Source organism: Lygodium microphyllum, chromosome 1, assembly GCF_053477565.2.
Source record: "Lygodium microphyllum isolate KBCC chromosome 1, Lygodium_microphyllum_v1.1.10, whole genome shotgun sequence".
Lineage (NCBI taxonomy): Eukaryota > Viridiplantae > Streptophyta > Polypodiopsida > Schizaeales > Lygodiaceae > Lygodium > Lygodium microphyllum.
In genome coordinates this window covers 137,843,636-137,865,690 of record NC_141135.1, presented here as the reverse complement: position 1 = coordinate 137,865,690, position 22,055 = coordinate 137,843,636, and the positions used below count along the sequence as shown (strand labels likewise).

Below are 22,055 nucleotides of genomic sequence, written 5' to 3'. Positions count from 1 at the left end.
TCCACTTGAATCCAAATTGGTTCTTGATATTAGGACTAAATGATCTCGCCGACCGTTTATCCTGAGTATTTGTTCAAGTGGAAAAACCACCCAGAGATGGAGCCTATTTGGGAGTTGCTACGTGCATTGGAGAGTCATTTTCCTCACTTCCTCCCTTAGAAAATTGTTGAGAACAGCAATTATTTACAAGGAGTAAAGTGTTATGTCCTTGGATATCTAGATGGGCACTAGTAGCATTGGTCATAGTGGTCATGAAGTGACGACTTAGTGCAAATACACTAAGTACTTCGGGGTTAGGGAAACCGAGTTCTATTTATAGGATTCAAGGCCCTATTGTGCAGATTCATTGTGTGATCATTGCTCTTGGATTCTTGGCTCGTTGGTTGATGCATCCGTACACCAGGATGATGTGGGCTAGTAGTATGGGATGCTAACCCTTGAATTGTGGTCATGGCCTGGAGTGTTGCTAGCTCCTAGGCTTGGGGGTGAGCCTGTTTTGCTGTATGGCTAGGAGGTGAGCTTGACGTTTAGTCCCTATTATTGTGAGTTTGGCATGTGTCATGTCTCGTGTTGAGATTGGGTTCTATGGGTACATTTCACACCTAATATTATAGTTTCTTTTGGGCACGTCACCAGCTCCCGAAGGGTCTCTTATTGTCTAGAAATGTCTTGTTAGCTATTGCAGCAACAATGGCAGCTCTCTCTCTCTCTCTCTCTCTCTCTCTCTCTCTCGCTCTCTCTCTTCCCCGCCCCCAAAACCTCGAATATGTTTTTCCACTTGCATGGGCAAGTTTTTCCAAGTTGCAACTGATTTTTAGCATTATCTAGATTTATTAAATTAATTTTTAAAATATTTTGAAAATTAATTTAATAATTATTTATGGCTCAAGATTGGCGAACAATTAAATTGGATAGGCCTATGTTTTGACCCAAGTGATCATGAGTACCCATTAGCCTAGAATTGGCATGAATTAATTAATTAATGCCAATTCCTTAGTGTCACCACTGACACTAATGGCTAATTAAATGTTTTAAGCTAAGTTTTGACAGTGGCTGCCGCCTAGTACTTGTTAGGCATAAGTTATTACAACTTTTGCTAATGTCATCCATGATCATTGGGTTTATGAAGGTTTCATTGTCACTTAACTGACTTGCATTTCACATGTTTATCTTACATGTGTACAACTTAATTATGCCAAATCTAAGCATTAAAAATACACATCCTCATGACACCAACTGTGTTTGCTCATTAACAACATTGGAAACATCATGAGATAGTCTTGGCATTGCCTTCGGTACCTTCTGCTATCTCGAAGCTCTAGAGGATGACTTCCTCTTTTTGCCCTTGTTGTCCTTCTTAGGTGAGTTAAAATTTAAAAATTTGAGCAAATTGAGGATCCTTTGCCAACTGAGCAAACATATCAGCTGCTGTCCTCACTCGCGAATTGGTCATCAAATTCTTCACCCTCTTGTTGGCCATTAGCATTATTAAGCATAGAAGGCCGTGCATTTTGGTCAACACCAACATTTTCAGCTTGTTAACTATGCTTCATGCCTCGTCCAATATCAGGCATTGCAGTTTTCCCTTGACTGTGTGAATTTCCAAGCTGAGGGGATCATCATTGCTTGATCCCATCTCACTAAATGAAGACATTCTTGCTGTAATACTCAGCTGAGAACGATTTCAGCACTCAAGCAAAGCTTCTAACTTCCAATTGGGTGCTGCGGGCCCACCAATTTAAAGGATTTGATGGTATCCCGACAATTGAACTATGCAACTAGCCTTCCTCAAGGGAAAGGGTGGTAATGACCTGATTGAAGACCAATTACAGCAAGTACTAAATTCACATGAACTGAAATTGAAATGTTACCAATTGATTCTTGGACATTGGACACCCTGTTGGCCCCAAAATTCGCACCCCTTGCGGTATTTTTTTAGCTTATATTGCAATTTGTTGGAGTACATTGGGATTCCTTAAATCTGCTCCACTTATCCAAATGCCTTTTGTTGTCATAAATGACCCTCAAGCCTTTAATCTGATTTGCCCCTTAATCTTTACAAGTAATTCGCCTTTACCGCTTCTTGGATGACATATTCAGCCCCGAATTTGATGTTGGCTGGTTACCCTCTTGAATCTTCCAAAAATTCTCCGATTTTAGCTACTGTAATTCAAGTCCTAGGCCCCCAATTTTGAGCACACTTGTTGAGGTCGCTGTCAAACCCTAATATGTGTTGTAAAATTAGGGTTTACAGCATAGATTCTTCAAGTGCACCCTCCTAGGACTGAATTTGGCTTAGATCTTTTGAGGCAAGTTGTGAAATGGCTGAGAGAATAGAGAGGAAGTTGTAGAGAGAGAAAATTTGAAGATTTGTTGTGAGAAATTTATGAAATTGAGCTGGTGTCCTTGTTTTTCATCCCCAAATGGATTCACTAGCAACAATAGGAGCGTTAGAGGCTGTAATCTTTAGGAGAACATGCAATTGGCTTCACCAAAATGGCCTCTAATGGTTGGAAAATAGCCCCAAAATGAGGTAGTAGTAGTCCAATAGCTCTCCCCAATAGCTTTTGATTGCAAAAACGAGATTTCCTTGTCTCCTTCAGCCCAATTCAACCTTTCTAAACTTTGAATAGGAAATTTTGCCAAGTGGCAGCTTTCCTTATTGATTTTCCAGCAATTTCCCACCTTATTAAATTAATTTTTAGAATATTAATCGGTAAATTAATTTGTGCCTAGAAAAATAATCAAACTAGCTAGTAATTAAATTGGTTAGGTCGATTTGTCACCCAAGCATACTAGAGCATTTTTTGGCCCCTAAATTGGCATTAATCAATTAATTAATGCCTAGTTCCTAATATTACCACCACTAACATTCATGGTTAATAAAGTGATCTAGTCCAAAATCTATTGCTAGGTACCTCCTAATGTCTATTAAGTACAACTTGTTACAACTTTTATCTTTGGCACCCATTGACTTTTCAGGGTCCTTGGCCCGTCAATGTGAAATAACTAACTTACACAACCTTGCATATCATATGTGCACTTCACATTTGCATATTTGATTAATAGTTAATCAAATGCTAACCAAAGCATAAAAATTTCACTTGCTATGACAACAATGGTAAAACGCAGGCTATGGATGATCAAAACATAGATGGTAGTAGCTCATATGATGATGACATTAGCTGGTTAGACATCTGGATGTAAAGACACAGTATATGCGTCTTCCACTAGGCACTCCTTGTGCCACCTCTCCTTTCTGGGCCACAGAGATCGTTCTACATCGGCTATGAGAGTACTATGCTCAAGGCAATAAGACGTATCCAATGCGCACTAAGTCTTTTCGAGCACATGGAGGATCGATTGGCGCTACGACCTCTTGGAGATCATTGCAATGCCAGCGGCAATCTTCTCCCACCTATTTTCGGGTACAGTGGCTACGAGGGCCCACAGTTCTGCAGTCTGCTCCATCGAGAGACAATGATTGTTTGATACCATCTCCTTGTCAATCTGCTCTTGAGAGAGACAGTGGCTGCTCGACTCCTTCCTCTACTTCGGCTACCCCATCTGCTCCACTGAGAGACATCGACTGTTACCCATCTCTTTCTCATTGTGAGCCCCATCCTTTCCCACCCTCGACTACTCAGGTTCGAGAGGCTACCTCTGGGAGCTCTTTGGCACCCCAGATACCTTCTTCAGCACGACTGGCGGCACTTCCTTCGTCATCAGACATTTCAAAGTCCATGATCCATGAGTTTTTGGATTCCCTCTCTACTTCAGAGGGGGATGTTATTTCTTTGCCCTCAGAGGGGGCATCTACTTCTTCTTCAACTTCAGCAGGGGCCCCTCCACCTCCCACCTCAGAGGAGGAACCTACTCCACATAAAGTTCTTCACCCATCCTTTACTTTCTTGGGTGGTTGTCTCCAACCAGTTATCTCCTCTCCTGATACCCAGGATTTTTAGGTACCACCTTGATTGGGACCTCGAAGGTTCAACTGCGACTTGGTAACGAGGCCTTCATATTTCTTCCAGCATGGATGCACGGAGCTAGTGGCTTCTCTCCAGAGGTTGAGTTTCGGGTTCTCCAGTTCACTTTGTCTACTATTCTTTATTGCAGGTTCCCTTTGTGGTAGAAATCTTGGATCTTAGGGATCCTCTACATCTTCTTCCTCCTTCTCTTCTTTCCTTGGTCACTTGGTTAGCATGGAGCCACCTCCCGAGATCGAGTACAGGCATATCCTTATGGTTCTCGGCACCACACAAAGTCCGACATTCCTCCTATGCATTGCATGTTTTCATCATCTTTGTACTAGGGCGCTTGGGAAAGTGAACAATTTTCCCACGAGGGACACTGTCCAAGTGGCACTTGCTACATGAGCATTCTTCAGCATGCAGCATTGCATCTCCACCTCACTCTTCTCTTGTTCCTCTTTTTGGGCTTGAGAGGGGGTGTTGAGAAACCCTTCACCCTTCACCTGTAGTTTGCGTTTTTTCGTTTTGCGTTTAGGGTTTGCAGCCCCAAAAAGGGGCGCCATCCTAGACTGACTGTGCCTATTTATAGGCCACTCTCTCATTCATTCCTCACGGCTGATTCATTCAATCGGTCACCTCTTCTCTCCAGCCTCTCCACTATCCTCACACCCCTTTAGGAGGACATTGCGATTCGTGGTTCGTGGCTGTCTTCATCATCTTCCTTGTGCTACGGCACCCTTGTTCCCTTGTATTACATTCACTCCATGACTCGGAACTTCATCATTCCATTCATCAGAGTTTCTTCTCTCTTCTCTTCTCTTCTCCATGTTTGCCTCCGTGTTCCTCCCCGCAAATCCTACTGTCTCGCTGGTACGTCATCTTTTGATAGTGTGGATGTAAAAAGTTATACCACTCTTTAGGTTTTGGATAGTTATATGGAAAGGACTGAAGTACAAGTGCTAAGGGTGTGTTCACACCCGAGCATGTATAAAAGGCATGATGGCCCTTTATTCCCAACGAATTTTAGACTAATGCATGCCTCCTCTTTAGTGGCTCAATAGTGCTTCTTGTATATTAGTCACCATTGTTATCCCCAAATGTAACTTGTACTATGGTCCACTAGCTTAATATTCATAAGTTGATCTTCAACTTGGGAGTGTTGGCCAGCAGGTAGCTCATCATCTACAACTGTGGCTGGTTCACCATCAAGTATCCTTGAGAAAAGATCAGCCAGAACATGATTCTTTTCTTGCCAACAAAAGTCTTGAATTCAACTTCCATCAAGATTAGAAGCCAGCTTGTGATACTTTTTGTGGAACAAGCTTTGTTACTCAAATAGAGAAGGGGACGGTGATTTGTGATGCCTTAAAATTGTTTGCAAGCAGGTAATGACTAAACTTCTGAAATATATAAACCATCTCTCATGCATTAGTATCATAGTTGGGCCAATATTACATAAGATTACTTGGCTTAATAATCCATTACTACATATCTTGTTTACCGACAATCCTTTAAACAAAGAGATGTGGCTTTTTGCAAGTTTTCGCACCATTCCATAGTGCATGCTCATGTGCTTCTCCCCTCTTAACAATCCATTGGGTCTTTAGTCTCTCTTGCAATCCATCTGTATAACACAGGACGGCTTGATGCTCAGAATCCTTCTTCGTTAGTCAATTGATGCATGAGATATTGTGTGCTATTGTAAGTTGCTGGTCAATGTTGTTGCCTAATTTCTTGCAATTGCCATTGAAAACCAAGAATAACAAAATTTTGTAAAAGTTAACTACGAGAATAGTTTTGTTGTTATAATCTAAGCCAAGGTACTTGTAAGTTGTCCCCTATACGACTTCCAATTGGAATGCTACGCCTTGAAACTACCATTTATAAGCCATTTGTGTAACGTGCCTGCCTATCGGCTGTCCAGCCATGTTTTTAGCGGTTCATCGAGAGACGAATCTGAGCGATGCCGCTTGGCACTCCCATGGAATGTTACATGGCTTGTCGCCTAGCGTTTCTCGAGTCCGCCTCGCAATGGAACTTTCGTGGCCGAACCCACTAGGATCGACCTGAAATTTGAATTCCTAGTGGACAAGGTCTCCTGATAGCATTCTAGTGTTGGATCGTGGACATCCTAGTTTGGGCAGAGATACCCAAGATGAAGCAAGTCTATGCCACACTTGGTTCAAAGAGAATGGGAAATGAGAGGGATGCGGCACTCAACCTCTCTACCCGTAGGATATAGTTCCATTCTGGTCTCCTAAAATAGCATGAATCAGGTTTGTGATCTAACAATTCCTTGTGAGAATCGGGGTTGTGACCTAACAATTCCTAAGGGTTGGTCGTCGGGGGTTCCGCCCACCCGCTTCCCTCAGAAGGCGTTCTTTAGTTATTTAATTAGGTCCTATCACATTTATGTGTGACATTTAAAATCAGTTTCCTTAATTGAGTCTTTTAGGGAACAGGGTTCATTCGCGTAATTTATAGTACTGACACGAAAACAGAGCAAACAGTTCTTTTGACAAACAAGTTTCTTAACTTATTTTCAAGTTAATCTTTGTCTCCTATCCATACATGAGTAATTATTTATTCCTTTTGCCCTGCAGAAGTAACTGGTCCAAATCACATGGCTCCACAATTTCCATCCTTTATCTAGAATAGGATCTTCCAACGCCATAGACGTTGGGGCCACAGAGATCCTCTACTCCATTCCGGACTTGGCAAGGGGTGTTTAGAGCTCCACCTGACACGCAAACTGCCTAGGAGTGAAAACATTATTCTCGTGGTTGGCCTTTTCACTACTCGACCTTCGGCCCATGAATTGAGCAGTGCCCTTTTCGGGTTGATCCGCGGTGCGATCTTGCTCCGTGCACGAAACCTTTCCTTAATTATATCGTTTAAGAATCAAGCATAAACAAGGCATTCAGTCCTAATATTATCTTTCAGAAAACATTCCTTTATTTCCATGGCAACTTGTCATCACAGACCCCTGCCATGAAATTACCATCAAACACAAGCACTTGGAATAATCTTTCAGAGAACAATCCAACAATCAGTTGAATGTAAAAGCATTTAGGATGTTGTTTAACAAAACCAATTTTATTTTTCCAAACAATGCAAGAATAGTCGCGATAACATTTCCATCCGCATATTTGCTCTCCCCCTTGGGATCTAAGAGCGATACTATGTAAAATTTTACTTAACACTCACTTCCTTAAGGCGTATGATAAGGTCTCATACAACTATACAAGATGTAAGTTCTATTGATCACTTACATTGATCGATAACCCAGCCTTCTTCCCAACAAGTATAAAAGTATCAGTCTTTCCTTTGACTTAGGGTTTCCTAATCCTTGGGCTCTCCACTTGCCTTTGAGACTTGGAGTTGTTGTTTGTACCTAGCTTAACCGCGAATTGGCTTGATGAAAATAGTAGTTATCAAACGGATCTCAAGGCATCTTAGTTTTAACCCTTATGACCATTGCTTGTACTAACTACGCACATCATCAAGATCCCAATCTATCAAACATGAGTTATCAGTTCGTGTTGTTGGCAAGAGCTTTGGGCAAAGGCCTAGATTTCCTAAAATGAATTTCCTTGAGACTAGATTGCTTACCATGCAATCCGTCAAGCATGCAAGCTACAACATACTTTCAGTGTGGTGAAAAACATATCTATTATTTACAAGAAAAGAGGAGTCGACAATACCTTGGAATCTTATATGCTACTTATGCTGTATATGGATTTTATCACATAGCAACTAGATGCAATTTACTTCTTTTGATACATGTACTTCGCAAACTCCATCTTCAAATATTTGAGATGAAATTTATAATTTTCAATGGCCTATTCTAGTGCGGCATAGTATGGCCCTGATGTGTCTCATGCGTAAAGCAAGCAGCTAACAACTTAGAAATGTATTATTTACATCCGGTACGGTAGTTGGATTGGCGGTGATACCCTCGCCCGAGGCTTTGTTGCGGATTGTGGGATTTTCACCCGCACTTGACATTCTTCACTTGGGGGCCATTCTCGATCTGCCTCGTTCCTAGGCGTAACCCCCACAGGATCTTTAGCAGCCTCTTGCCCGAGAAGAGGGGGGGCAATTGGGGGAAGTCGGCTTGTGGGGTAGGGAATACACTTAGGAACGAAAATAAAATAAAAAGCGCATGTGGCCACCCTCTGAGGAGGGAAAAAGAGGGAGGAACTTTCTAGAAGGTTCTCTCTCTCTCTCTCTCTCAATGCCCACTTACGTCCCATTCCTCCTCCTTTCCTTTGATTGGGGGGGGGGGGGGGGGGGAGGAGGGGGAGGGGAAGGGGTGGTTTATAGTGGGAGGGGTAGGGAGGAAGTGGAGTGGTGGTGGTGCCACCACCCATCACTTCTCCTTGATTATGGCGGTGGCGACGTAGCCTTGGGGGGGGGAGGGTTTCCTATGTGAAGGGGGTGGGGAATATTACGATTTGCCACCCCCAAGCGTTCCAGTACCACACAAAAGTCTTTCAAAAAAATTCCAAGTAGTCGGGTGTCGGGGGGGTATTAAGTTGAAGCCCTTAATTGCGGGGGTTTAAGAGAGAAGGATATAGAGAGTAGGATTTGAAAAGAAAAAGAAAAGAGAAGATTGAATCAATTTGAGAACCAAGAAACTCTAGTGGAAGTTGTCACAAAGCCCTTTGATTCATATGATGCACAACAAAGCAAGTCCAAATTCCAATACATGTACTAATGGTAGGAGCGCAATATCCTGTGTTGGGATGATTGCCTAAAAGCTCTGAGAGGAGAACTTTGGGATAACCCTGTCCTGGAACAATACCTTGCTGTATGTAGGCTTTATGCTGTTGGGTATTTCACTCACGCCTCACTTATGCCTACGCTCACATCGGAGTGTCGGTGATTAGTAGGACATTGGGGCACTTTTTGCTCTCGGTAGGAGAGGTTTTTTTCCCTAGGCTTATTGTATTATTTCGTATGTGCTTATGACACACACTTACGGGCACTTACTGTGTTCGGGTGTGAACATCCCCCTACAACCCTAAAGTTTAAGGATTGTACCTTGTACTTTCAGTTTACACTCTTTCAGTCTATTGCATTGGGTGTCGTGCTTCACTCTCTACTGTCTACTGTTTTCTGTGCCGAGCTTCGATCTTGCCGTCCACTTTCACATTTGGTATCAGAGCTGAGGCTCTGCTCAACCTCCGAGAGTTCCCGATCAGTCTGCTCTCTGTGTTCAGCTCAGACTTCTCACTGTGCTTAGGCTTGAACCTGTCGGCTGCTCGTTAGCAATAGTAGCCAACAGGTGCATCAGAAGCTGTCACTCCAGCAGGAGACAGCCTGCCCGTGTGCCCTGCACAGCACCTCCCGTCAACGCTTTGTGCAGCTCTGCCAGCTGCAACGACAGCTCTGCCAACTGTAATACCTGGTAGCTGCGATGCCCTGCAGCCGCTTTGCAGCTTGTGCGTGAGCCGCCACGCCTTGGGTGCGCCGCGTTCAGCCCCTCCAGCGCCGCTTGCGCCTGTTCCTGCTTCGCCTATTGCAGCGCCGCCCCTGATCAATGACCACGTTGCCCGCCTCTGACATTGCTTGAGCTGTCTGCCCACTTGGATCTCAAGTGCACGCTACTTGTGCCTAAGAATCGCCACCGTTTAGTCCCTGCGCTGCCAGCTCTGCCAGTTCCTGCCCTATGTTGCCTCTCTGTCCTACGCCCATCCGCCAGCTTGCCTACGACGTTAGCCACGTTGACCACTCCCACACCCGCTTGTCGTCAGTGACAATTCGTCTTTTCAAACGTAAATTTTTAAAAAAATTTACGTTTTTTATATCAGAATTAATTTCTGGAAGAGGGGGTTCCCAGGGCACAGGCACAGAATTCAGGATACGTGTCAAGGACACGGTTGATGCAAATTTCTGGGCACATTCATAAAAAATTTTGGCGCTTTTATGTTTTCTGGGAACATTGGCATACGCACTGCAGTTACAGTCACTGACAGACTGTTTTGACAAACCCGAGGCGAGGAAATTTTGGGGATTTTGCTGGTACAGTGTTGCTGAACATTGATTGCACGCTGGATTGCGTGAATAACATACAATTTTGACAGAGTGCACCTCTATACACTAATTGCAGAAAGTTATTTCTTGCAATTTCTGGAAATTTTCAGATTTCCAGTGAAGTTCTGCTTCGACATTGCTCTTTTGCATTTTTTGGTAATTGAAAAATCATGGCAAATCCGGGAGGAGATGTTTTCACCTAGGTATCTAAGGAGGACAAATTGGATGGAAATAACTATTCATTTTGGTCCGTCATGATGAAGAATGTACTTGTGGCCAAAAATTTTTGGGATTATGTCAGTGGAGAAGAAGCTCGACATGGAGTTGTGGCTCCAGCTACTCCTCCTCTAGGAGGACGTGCACCACGGGCACCTCAGCCTGCTCCACTTCAGCCACTTTACCAAAGAACAACAGCTCAAAAAGCATGGGATACACGGGATGCACAGGCTTTGTCGCTGATTGCATTGGCAGTTCAACGGTCAATCATCCCCCATATTCGTTCAGCAGCTTCTTCACGAGAAGCTTGGCTAACTTTGGAGCAGATGTTTGCAGGCGAGAATGCGACTCGCATCTCTTTCTTAAAGAAAGAGCTAGAGACATTGAAAATGGATGAAGGTGATTCTATTCAGGATCGCTTGAACAAAATTCAGGACTTGCGAGAGCAACTCATGAATGTTGATGAGTACTATTCGGATGCACAGATGATATCTACCACTTTGAACTCATTACCTCCTTTGTACTTGGCTTTTCATACAGCCTTAAACCTCACCATGAGGATTGCCGCGCAACCAATCACTTTTCTTCAGTTAGTCAGTTTGATTCTAGAGGAGGAGCAAACACGGAGGAACAGTGGTGTGGATGCTATAGCCTTTGAGCAGACTTTTATGGCTAGACAGAAGGGCAAAGGCAGTCAAGTAAAGAATGCTCCGCAGAGTTTTGGGACTTTTGGCACATTACAGGCTCCGTAGAGTTTTGGGACTTTTGGCACATCACAGGCAAACAAAAAACAAGGGGGCACGCAAGCCAAAAAAGGCAAATGCCATTATTGCAAGAAGCCAAGCTACTACATCACTGAGTGCAGAAAGCGCATTGCCAAAGAGAAGAAAAAGAGTCAAGAATGTTTGTTTCTGATGCTCCTTCCACTGCTACTGATTCCGCGTCCTTTGTTGTTGGGACTATTGTTTTTACACATGCAGTTATGACACCTCTTGGGCAGATTGAGCATTCAGCTCTACTGAGGATGCAGACACTTGGTTTTTTGACAGTGGTGCTTGTGGGCATATTACATCTCGCAGAGATTTATTTGCATCTGTTCATGCAACTCCAATTGGTAAGTCTATACAGTGTGCCAACAATGCATCATACCTTGTTAGAGGTATTAGGGAGATTGTGCTTACAGCCATTGATGGCTCTATTCTCCGCCTACAAGATGCTTTATTTGTGCCAGGCATAAAGAAGAATTTGCTCTCTATCTCTTCTTTGGCACGTTGTGGATTATAGGTCACATTTGATGATGATAGATGCATGGTGAGAGACAAAGAACGCATGACTTTGGTCTTGACAGACACTTTATGTCATGGGTTATATGAGTTGGATGTTCTTTCAGTTGATCAGTCAATGTATTTGACATCCACTCTTACTCTTGCTATAATACAGGCAGAGTTATGGGATGCTAGGATGGGGCATGTGAACTTTGACAGCTTGATGCTCTTACAGCGTACGAAGATGCTAGATGGATTACCTCTACTACAGAGACCTCCTGAGCACTTATGCGAAGGATGTATTTTGGGAAAAATGCATCGTTTTTCGTTTCCTCGTGATGTTGCTTTTAGAGTAACAGCCAGGTTGCAGTTAGTGCATTCAAATGCATGTGGACCTATGCAAACAAAGTCGTTGGGAGGATGTTACTATTTTGTGACTTTTATTGATGACTTTACTCGATTTTGCTAGGTCTACTCTTTGGTTAAAAAGTCAGAAGTGTATGATGCATTCTTGGCTTTTATTGCACTTGTTGAAAATCAATTTGGTTGTAAAATTAAGACTCTCCGTTCGGACCGAGGGGGGGAATACATGTCCTCTATGCTGAATTCCTTTTTGAAGCAGAAGGGCATTGTCCATCAGTACACTACTGCTTATACTCCACATCAAAATGGGTTTGCAGAGAGAAAGAATCGGTCACTCATGGAGATGGCCCGATGTATGCTGAAGGCAAAGAGCTTGCCTCACAGTTTCTGGATGGAAGCCATCATGTGTGCTTGGCATGTTTTGAATAGATGCCCCACCAAAGCATTGAAGAAAATTACACCTTTTGAGGCTTGGAACAGCCGGAAACCTTCTGTTGGACACTTTCCTACCTTTGGGTGCCTTGCATATGCACATATTCCAAAGGTACTCGGAAAAAAGTTGGATAACAAGGCTATTAAATGCATTTTTATGGGATATAGCAGTGAGAGCAAAGGCTACAGACTCTATGATCTTGTTTCGAAAAAGGTGTTTGTGTAGGGATGTACTATTTGATGAAAAATCAGAATTGTCCCTGGCTGGTCTAGACACATATCAGGCTGCCCGTGATGTATTTGAAGGGCTGCTGCCCATTACATTTGGTGATTCAGTTAGAGTTTCAACAAGTGAACTCAATGTTCAGCCAGCTAATCTTTTGGAAAATGCAGAAAATCAGTCATTGGCTGATCTGAATATTCAGCAAAGTGCTGAAACTGAAATTTAGCAAGAGCTTATGCACAGTCATGAGGCAAGACAAATGCCTAGATGGTATTTACAGAGTATGAAAGATAGTCATCTGGATGCACCCATGGCTGGTCGTACTAGAAGGCAAGCTCGTATGCATGATACTGCATATAGCATGGAGTTTGTTATGGCAACAAGCACCCTTGGAGAAGAAGAGCCTGAATGTTTTGAGGATGCACAACAGAGAGCATTGGATGGCAGCAATGAAAGCTGAATTGGAATCTATCACTAAGAATCAAACATGGGATTTGGTGTCTTTGCCATTTGGGAAGAAAGCCATTGGAACAAAATGGGTCTACAAGCTGAAACGGAATGTAGATGGATCCATTGGCAAATACAAGGCAAGGCTTGTAGCTAAAGGCTATGCACAGAAAAAATGCATTGACTATGAGGAGACATTTGATCCTACTTCCCGTATGACGACCATCAAGTCTATGGTTACTTGGGCTGCTCATTATGGATGGGCTGTGCATCGGTTGGATATTAAAACTGCATTTTTGACATGGGGAACTTGATGAGGAAGTATATGTATAGCAGTCCATTGGTTTTGCAGTTGAAGCTTGGAACACTTGGTCTACAAGCTGAAAATAGCTTTGTATGGTTTGAAACAAGCTCCTAGAGCTTGGTATGCAAAGATAGATGCTTTCTTGCTTAGCCAAGGATTCATTAACAGCTCATCTGAGTCTACCCTTTAGATATGTAAAGAGGGGGGATCCATGCTGTTTGTCTTTATGTTGATGATCTCTTGCTTACAGGGACACATGCTGATTAGATTTCAGCATTCAAACAAAATTTGCATCAAACTTTTGACATGTCAGACTTGGGGTCTTTGCATTATTACTTGGGCATTGAGTTCATACATGATGCTAGAGGTATTGGGTTATCACAGTCAAGATACATTGATAAACTTCTTGAGAAGTTTGGCTTACAAGATTGCAAGCCAGTTTGTACACCAATGGAACTTGGACTTAAAACTGTCATTACATGATGTCAATGATTTATTTGATATATACATATATGCTCCAGCAGTTGGATGTCTTATTTACTTATGCAACACTAGGCCAGACATACAGTTTGCAGTTTCAGCCTTGAGCAGATATATGCTTTAGCCATGCATATCACATTGGGAAGCTGTTAAGCATGTCTTCCGTTATTTGCAGGGTACTAGATCTCTTGGATTGCTTTATGCCAAGGGGGGACTGTTGCAGTTACATGCTTACAGTGATTCTGATTGGGGTGGTGATTATGATTCATGTCACTCCACTAGTGGCAATTGTTTCTTTCTTGGCTCGTCTTGCATATCTTGACTTAGCAAGAAACAGTCCACTGTTTGCCACATCGTCATGTGAAGCTGAATACAAGGCAGCTTTTACTACCACAGTTGAATGCGTATAGATTAGATGCTTGCTTGTTGATCTGGATGTATCTGTTACGGAGCCTACTCCTTTGTTCACTGACAGTCAGAGTGCCATTGCAGTGGCACAGAACCCAGTGTTTCATGCATGCACGAAACACATTGAGATACATTATCACTTTGTCTGAGAGAGGCTACATGCAGGTGATATCTGCCTTGTCTATTGTCCTACCACCAGTAATGTGGCAGACATCTTCACCAAAGCTTTTTCTCGTGAAAAATTTGAAGCATTTCGCCATGCTTTAAATTTGATCTCCTTTGGTGGCAAATGATCCTTGTACTCTTGACCACTCTTCACTCTAGGGGGGTTTGTTGGGTATTTCACTCATGCCTCATTTATGTCTACGCTCACATCGGAGTGTCGGTGATCAGTAGGACACTGGGGTACTTTTCACTCTCGATAGGAGAGGTTTTATCCCCCAGACTTATGGTATTATTTCATATGTGCTTATGACACACACTTACGGGCACTTACCGTGTTCGGGTGTGAACACCCCCCTACAACCCTAAGGTTTAAGGGTTGTACCTTGTACTTTTAGTTTACACTCTTTCAGTCTATTGCATTGGGTGTCGTGCTTCACTCTCTACTGTCTATTGTTTTTTGTGTTGAGCTTCGATCCTGCCGTCCCCTCTCACATATGCAACCACAAAAGCTTCAAATCTCATCTCTAATCCAAGAAAACATAGTTGCTACAATCAACCGGGCATGATCCCAAGTGATGGTAAGCTTTGAATCTTAAGAAATTCCTATATGGGACTGATTACATGATTTCAGCCCCATTTTACTATCAAAACGACTAAGTGACCAGAGAGACAGTTGGGTTTGTGAGGGAAAACACCAAGTGTGTACGGCAAACACTGAGAGAGAAAAGTAACACAGAAGATGATGAAAAATGAATCATGCTGATGAAGTGAATTTGATACAAGGGTGCCGTAGCTCAAAGGAAGCCCTGGAGTGTAGGAAGATTGTCGAAGAAGCCTCTGAGTCTGCAAATGCAGGATGAGGAGGTGTCACTTAGAGCAGTGAGACTGCCGTCGAAGGGTGAGGAGTCTGTGAATTTGCAAACACAGGAATGAAGAGTGGTACCTACGAGCACGGAGACAGCGGATGAAGCCTCCGGTTGCAAATGCAAGCCTGATGAGGTGATGCCAGGTGGTGAGGATGAGCCGGATGCTGAAAACACAGATGAAGACAGCCTCTGGGAGTGAAATGCCAGCTGTGGAGTGACATCAGAAGGGTGGGAAGTAGCCAGGAACCAAATGCAAGGTGCAACTACATCTGATGAAGGTAGCGCCTGCCGGAGAGAGATGCCAAATGGTGAGGAACCTCCCTGGCAGCCAAACGCAAGAAGGTGGAGCCGCCAAAAGGGTGGAGGATGACACCAGATAGGGTGGATGTTGACGCCAAGAGAGTGTGGACTCCATACGCAAGGTGTAGGAGCACAGAAGATATTATTGCCAACAATGGAGAATGGACGCCAGCTGAAGAGGAGCACATTGCCACCATAAATGCAAGCAACTGGAGATGAAGGCTGGCGCTAGGAGAGTGTGGAGATGGTGGTAGGAGAGGAGAGAGAGAGACGATGGAAGAGAGAGTGTTAGAAGACTAACAAAGAGAGAGTGGGAGTGACAACGACTGAAGGATCAGCTGTAAGGAATGAATGAGAGAGTGGCCTATAAATAGGCATAGTCAGTCTAGGGTGGCGCCCGTTTTTGGGGCTGCAAACCCTAAATATAAACCCTAAACACAAAACGCAGAAACGCAAATTGCGGGTGAAGGGTTTCTCAACAGTTATTGCTATAAACAGCAGTAAAAAACCTCCTTTATACAGCCCCAAATTTACCCTAAAGGGGGGGTTCTTATATAAATCAAGCACTTCTTTGCTGCCCAAACAAACCCTTGGATGATCACAGAGTTTTCAGCCCTCCTTATTGTTGAGCAAAGCTTCAATTTGCACGAGTACAAGCCCTTTCTCTCTCCATGTTTGTTCCCCAACTGATCTGCCTTGTTTGTACCCAAAAATGTCATTCTGAATGCTACCTTTTTTCTCCGTCCTTTTGTCCCCTTTTCCCTTTCCCGAATAGTCTCATTAGTTCCAACTTATTCCCTACACAAGGTTGTATGCATTCTCCCCTTTTATTACTGACTTACTTGACTTTCTCTTAGTCTTCTTGTTCCCAAGTTTCACACTTGTCAATAGACATGCAAACAAGTCACTGCAACATCTCTTCATCTTGTAAAACCCATCTTCCTTTGACCCACATGCATACCACTTAAAGTATAAAGGTACGGCTTCTCTTATAGTTTCATAATGTAGATGTAAAGCTGCATGACATCCATCCCCTCCAAACCTGCACATCCTTCAGCTTGTGCCAAACTATCATTCTTCTATAGGTTCAAAGTCCTCGTCATCCAATTCAAGATTACCTCATCCTCATCCTCAACAGTCTTGGGAGCCTGTGTCCAACTCCACTTCCTCATATGCATGAGGCTTACGTCTTTTGAAGATTTGATCTGCTTCTCTACATTTGAGGCAGTAGGTAGCATTATCGTGTACAGTTTGGGGTCAGTACCTTGCATCCGCCATGATTAGGCATTCCCTACTCTCAAAAATCTATGATAGCCTTGTCTTAAACTACTCATAACTTTTACGTCGGTAACTCAAATCATAAAGCTTTCTAAAGAAATCATAGTTAAAGTATCCTCTTTAGTCACTATCAATGTATCAACTACATTTACAAGCAAAGCATACGTATCACCCTCAAGCAATATAACGTCCTCTACCACTGTATCTACAATATCCTTACGTAATGTATTTGCCAAAAACATATTTGGACATCAGACAACTCATCATCATTATGTTGAATTTGCCCAACTTTTCTTTGAATATTGCTGCAAATAACAGAGTTTTTAGTCAATACATCAGTAGTTTTACCCTCAGCCAGCTCATTTACAGCATCAGCCCTTTCTGAAAGAGCACATGCATTTTTTCCATAGTTAGTCTATATGCCTTGCAAATTGGGCTCTTCTTTCATTCATACCATGGCATTTGCCGAATCACCTAAGAAATTGTCATTTCCTCTTTATAATGTCAATTATTTCATCATGAAATTTACACTTTGCAAATACCAAGCACCTCCCAAAGAGTAAATTTCACCCTGCTATTGAGAATACGCTCTTCAAGCACTTTCTGTATGCCTATCACAGTGTTAATGTCAGACTGTAGCTTGTAACTCGTATGTTTACCCTTTTTCTTTCCATCTTGTTTCTTTTATTGAGATATATCCTCCATTACATGCTCAAGAGTGAACTGAAGCCTTAGGCTGCTCAAGATTTCTATATGTCACCCTTTTTGAAGTCTTTGTAGTGTCTCCATTCCTCTTTCTCTTATCTTCCACAATTACACACTCCTTAATACTTTGCCCTTCTCAATTGCATGCATCCCATGAGACCATATCTTAGCTTTCTAACCAGCCATGACATACCCAGAGACTTTCTCTATCTACAATCCAAATGTAGCAGCGTGCACTGCTGCGTATGCATTTGTGGTAGCCATATCATTCAATCATTTTTGCTTTCCTCCTTTCCCAAAGTTCAGAGCAACAGGAAGACTTGTTTCTTTAGCATGAATTTGGCCATTCTTTCACAAGACTGAATCCCTCTCTCATGCATCACGGTATATGTCACAATTATGCCTCTGATATTGAGGATTGTCACACCATATACAATGACTAACAGAGACCTCCCAAGGAGGCTTGAGAGCTACATCTTGTCTCTTTTCATCCAACTTCGTAACGTAGTTGTAGGTTGCACATCCCCTTTCTAACTCATCCATAACATTCCCTTTCACTGTAGATACAACAAGTACAGCCATAGGTACAAGTGTCTTAACTATAGATTTCGATGCCTTACTAGAAGCAATAGACAAAGTCCCAACAGGCAATTTGGCCCTTCTTCTTTGCTTCTTCACAAATGCACTAACAGCCTCTTTTGGATGATGCCAATCTGTCTTAAAACCCATTTCTGTTGTTTGGTCTTCCAAACTCTCTTGTAAGGTAGCATTTTTTGTCTGTAAAACCATCTCAATCTTTTGTGCCCCTAGAGTTTGCAGCTTTGCTACATCCAAGTGATTCTATTTGCTTTCAAATTCTCATAGCAATTTAGCAGCTACAAGTTGCTTGTTGGGCTTAGTTACCCAGTCTTGGAACAACTTTGCAAGTAACTAAATTAGCATCTTCTATGTAAAATTCTTCTCTTAAAGCCTCTTTAAATTTGGCCCAATTTGGATCCTTTAGATAGAATTCAGTAATGTGTGCTTTCAATTCATGTATGGTGAGCTGGACAAACTATTGGCTCCATGCAAGTCGTGCAACCCCAAAGAATTCAATTTTCATGCATCTAGATACAAGTAAGCTGAAACATTATGGCCATTAAACAATTTCAATTCATTTTAAATCTACAAGGCCTTAACCACTGGAGATTTCAATTTTGCAAAAGCCTACATCCATTGTTGCTATTGCAACTGCTGCTGCTGAGACTGCAAACACATATTAAAAGTTTGAATCAACTACTTCATCTCATCATCTACTCTTGTAGAAGAAGAACTTGAACCTAACGCGTCACCTATCTTGCATCCTTCTGATGGCCCTCATGTCGGGTTCACCAAATGGGTTTAAGAGGGAAAGATGCAAAGAATACAATTCAAAAAGAATAAGAAAAGAGGAGATTGAATCAATTTGAGAACCAAGAAACTTTGATGGAAGCTGCCACAATGCCCTTTGATTCATATGATGCAGAACAAAGCAAGTCTAGTACATGCACTCACCATACGAGCGTAATACCCTGTGTTGGAATGATTGCCCAAAAGCTTTGAGATTAGAACTCGAGATAACCCTGTTGTAGAACCATAGTTGTCAGATACGAAAGGTACGATACGGTATGGTATGATAAAATATGGTACTAAATGGTACCCTAAGATTTTGTAAGGTACGGTGCAATATTAGTACGAAAAAAAAAAAACTTGATTATTTTGGACTAAAGATAATAGAATAGATATTTCAAGTCTAAAAAGCAATGCTATTAGAGTATATAAGATGAGTACTTGAGGGTAACATGCCAAAACCTAATGCTGCATGCGCAACATGCGCTATTGCTACCTACTACTTTTAACTACATAGATGGGTGTGGATACATCACACATGCATGATCATACAAATAAGAAAAGTGTGGTCTTGAGAGAGAGAAGGTTGAGAGAAATTGTTTGAATCTCAAATAACTTAATCTCATGGGAGAATCATATTAATATAAGGAGCATTTAGCTTGTCCCAAAGTGCAGTTCAAATGGGAAAGATGTATCCATTAAGTTGGTACCTTATGGTACTAATACGTAAGGTACGGTACCTAAAGTATGGTATACTATCAAACCTTTCGTACGTGGTACTAGTGCAACTATGTGTAGAACAATACCCTACTGTACATAGGCTTTATGCAACCACAAAAGCTTCAAATCCCATCTCTAATCCAAGAAAACATAGTTGCTACCATCAACCAAGCATGATTCCAAGCAATGGTAAGCTCTGAATCCTAACCAACCCTTGTATGGGCCTAATTACATGAATTCAGCCATATTTGACTGTTATAAACAGCAGTAGAAAATCTCTATGCAACCCTAAATTCACCCTAAAGAGGGTTCTTCATATACTCCAAGCATACACTCACTATAGACAAGCATATGTATGTGATATTGAACCCAAAGATCAAAGAAGCATGCTAAAAATTCCGGACAGCACTATTCAGCCTGTATACACTGTTTTGCCCTCTTCCAAACAGTTCATAGAAGCCACAAAAGCACTCCTTTGCTGCCCAAACAAGCCCCTGGAAGATCAAAGAGTATCCAGCCCTGCTGCTTGTTGATCACAGCTTGAGTTTGCATGAGCATTTGCCCTCCTCCTCTTCATGTTTGTTCCAGACTGATCTCCCCTGTTTGCACCCAAAAATGCCATGCTGAATGCTGAGTTCCAACTTATTCCCTGCACAAGGTCATATATGCATTCTCCCAGTTTGTTACTGACTTACTTGACTTCCTCTTACTCTTCTTGTTCCCAAGCTTCACACTTGTCAGTAGACATGCAAACAAGTCACTGCAGTAGCTCATCTCACAAAACCTGTCTTCCTTTGATCCACATGCATACCACTGAAAGCATGGAGGTACGATTTCTCTTACAGTTTCATAACATAGATGTGAAGTCGCATGACACCACTTACCAAAGGTCTAACACCACTACCAAGTAGTATACTACTTGTAAATATTTCTGTAAAAAACAATCTAAAAGTGGTCCTCTACCACTTACAACTTCTCCTCTAAAATTTACAAGTGGTCCCCTACACTTGTAATCGGTGCGCTACCACTTGCAACTGGTTACCTACCACGTACTAGTAGTGCTCTACAGCTCCCAAGTGTTCCCATTGAACTTGTAATTGCATGACAAGTCATGGGGGCTGACACTAGCACATGATGCATTGTTAGCTTGTGCTCATACATGAACATTTCTGTAAAGCTTTTCAAGCAATTATCTCTGTATTTTCTTGGATGATTTTAGCCTACTGTTTACAAACTATTAGCTAACTCATTATACACCTAATCATCAAGACCTGTATAATGTGAGATTAATAAGCCAGCTCTATGCACCAACCATCCATCCGTGAGCTATCAATGGCAAGTTTCAGTATCACAATAAGTTGAAAGATTTTATGTCATTTCCGAGTGCAGAGAAGTCTTCTAAAGCACATTCCATGTTGTCTTTTTAGTGTATCTTTCCTGGTAAGGGTTGTTATAGAGTTGTGAGATTTGGTGAGAGTGTATGGCATGCTATTTATTGGGGATTCAAAGTCTCGCTCTTAGCCTAAGATTGTCAAAGGGATCTGCTGGTGGATTCCGAATAACCTGATTGAATTGGCCTTTTGTCTAAGAAGCACACTTAACATTATATCTTCCTTAGAATGCATCTGTAGATGCTGCTGTCAGTTTGCAATTTTAGCATTTTAATCAAATGGTTTTGCAGATTGGGCCTGAGTATGCAAGATATTGTGGTATCGAGGCATTGGAACCACTAGGCATTTTTCTGCCTGGAGATATAAACTACCCTGGTGGTCCTCTGTTTGATCCTCTAGGTTTATCCAAGGAACCAGCTGCTTTTGAAGACTTGAAGGTGAAGGAAATAAAAAATGGAAGGTTAGCCATGGTAGCATGGCTAGGATTTTATGCACAAGCACTGGTTACTAAGAAAGGACCTGTGGAAAATCTCCTTGACCACATAAAAGACCCTTACCAAAATAACCTAGTATCGTACATTCTTTCTGGCCAGCACAATGTGTTATGATTATAGCATGAGCCAGTTTTTGGTGGAAGAGTGTTACATATCAAGGCTTTAAACTACATATCCCAGTGATGTGGTTATTTCTGTGTAGTGTGGTACGTTATGTTTAAGTGTTGTTTTCAAACACTACCGTCATAAGGGACTGCATTAACTGTACTGGGGTGGGTTATGTTTAACTAGTGTGGGTTATGTTCAACTGTTTTTTCCAGACACTACCATCATAAGGGACTGCATTTAGGTAAAAGTTATGTGCATCTTCCATCAGAAAATGTGAAAATATTAAAATCCAAAAGGACAGCTTACTAAAGGGACTAAGATAATTTATTCAGAGGCATGATAAAATATCCTCTGAGTCTGTCCTCCCTTCAGCTAATCAGACAGCCCAGCAGCCCTTGTAGGCATTTAGGATAGGTGTCTACAATCCCATCCATAGAGTATCTAGACATCCCCTCCAAAACAGCATTCCTGGTCATCCAGATCTTCCTGTAAACAATGGCTCTAGCAAT

The 22,055-nt window shown here is 42.2% G+C and overlaps 1 protein-coding gene across 2 annotated transcripts in view; it reads left to right on the top strand.

The window, feature by feature from the left end:
• LOC148041726 (Chlorophyll A-B binding family protein) overlaps positions 1–21,726 on the top strand; it is a 118,005-nt gene extending 96,279 nt beyond the window's left edge. Inside the window, exon 6 of one of the 2 annotated variants that reach the window (XM_087681751.1) lies at positions 21,235–21,726. In XM_087681751.1, coding sequence (XP_087537877.1) covers positions 21,235–21,552 — 318 coding nt within the window. In that variant the 3' untranslated portion in view covers positions 21,553–21,726. The remainder of the gene's footprint in view (positions 1–21,234) is intronic. The other variant, XM_087681742.1, reaches the window with a different exon arrangement.
• Positions 21,727–22,055: the final 329 nt, after the last annotated feature.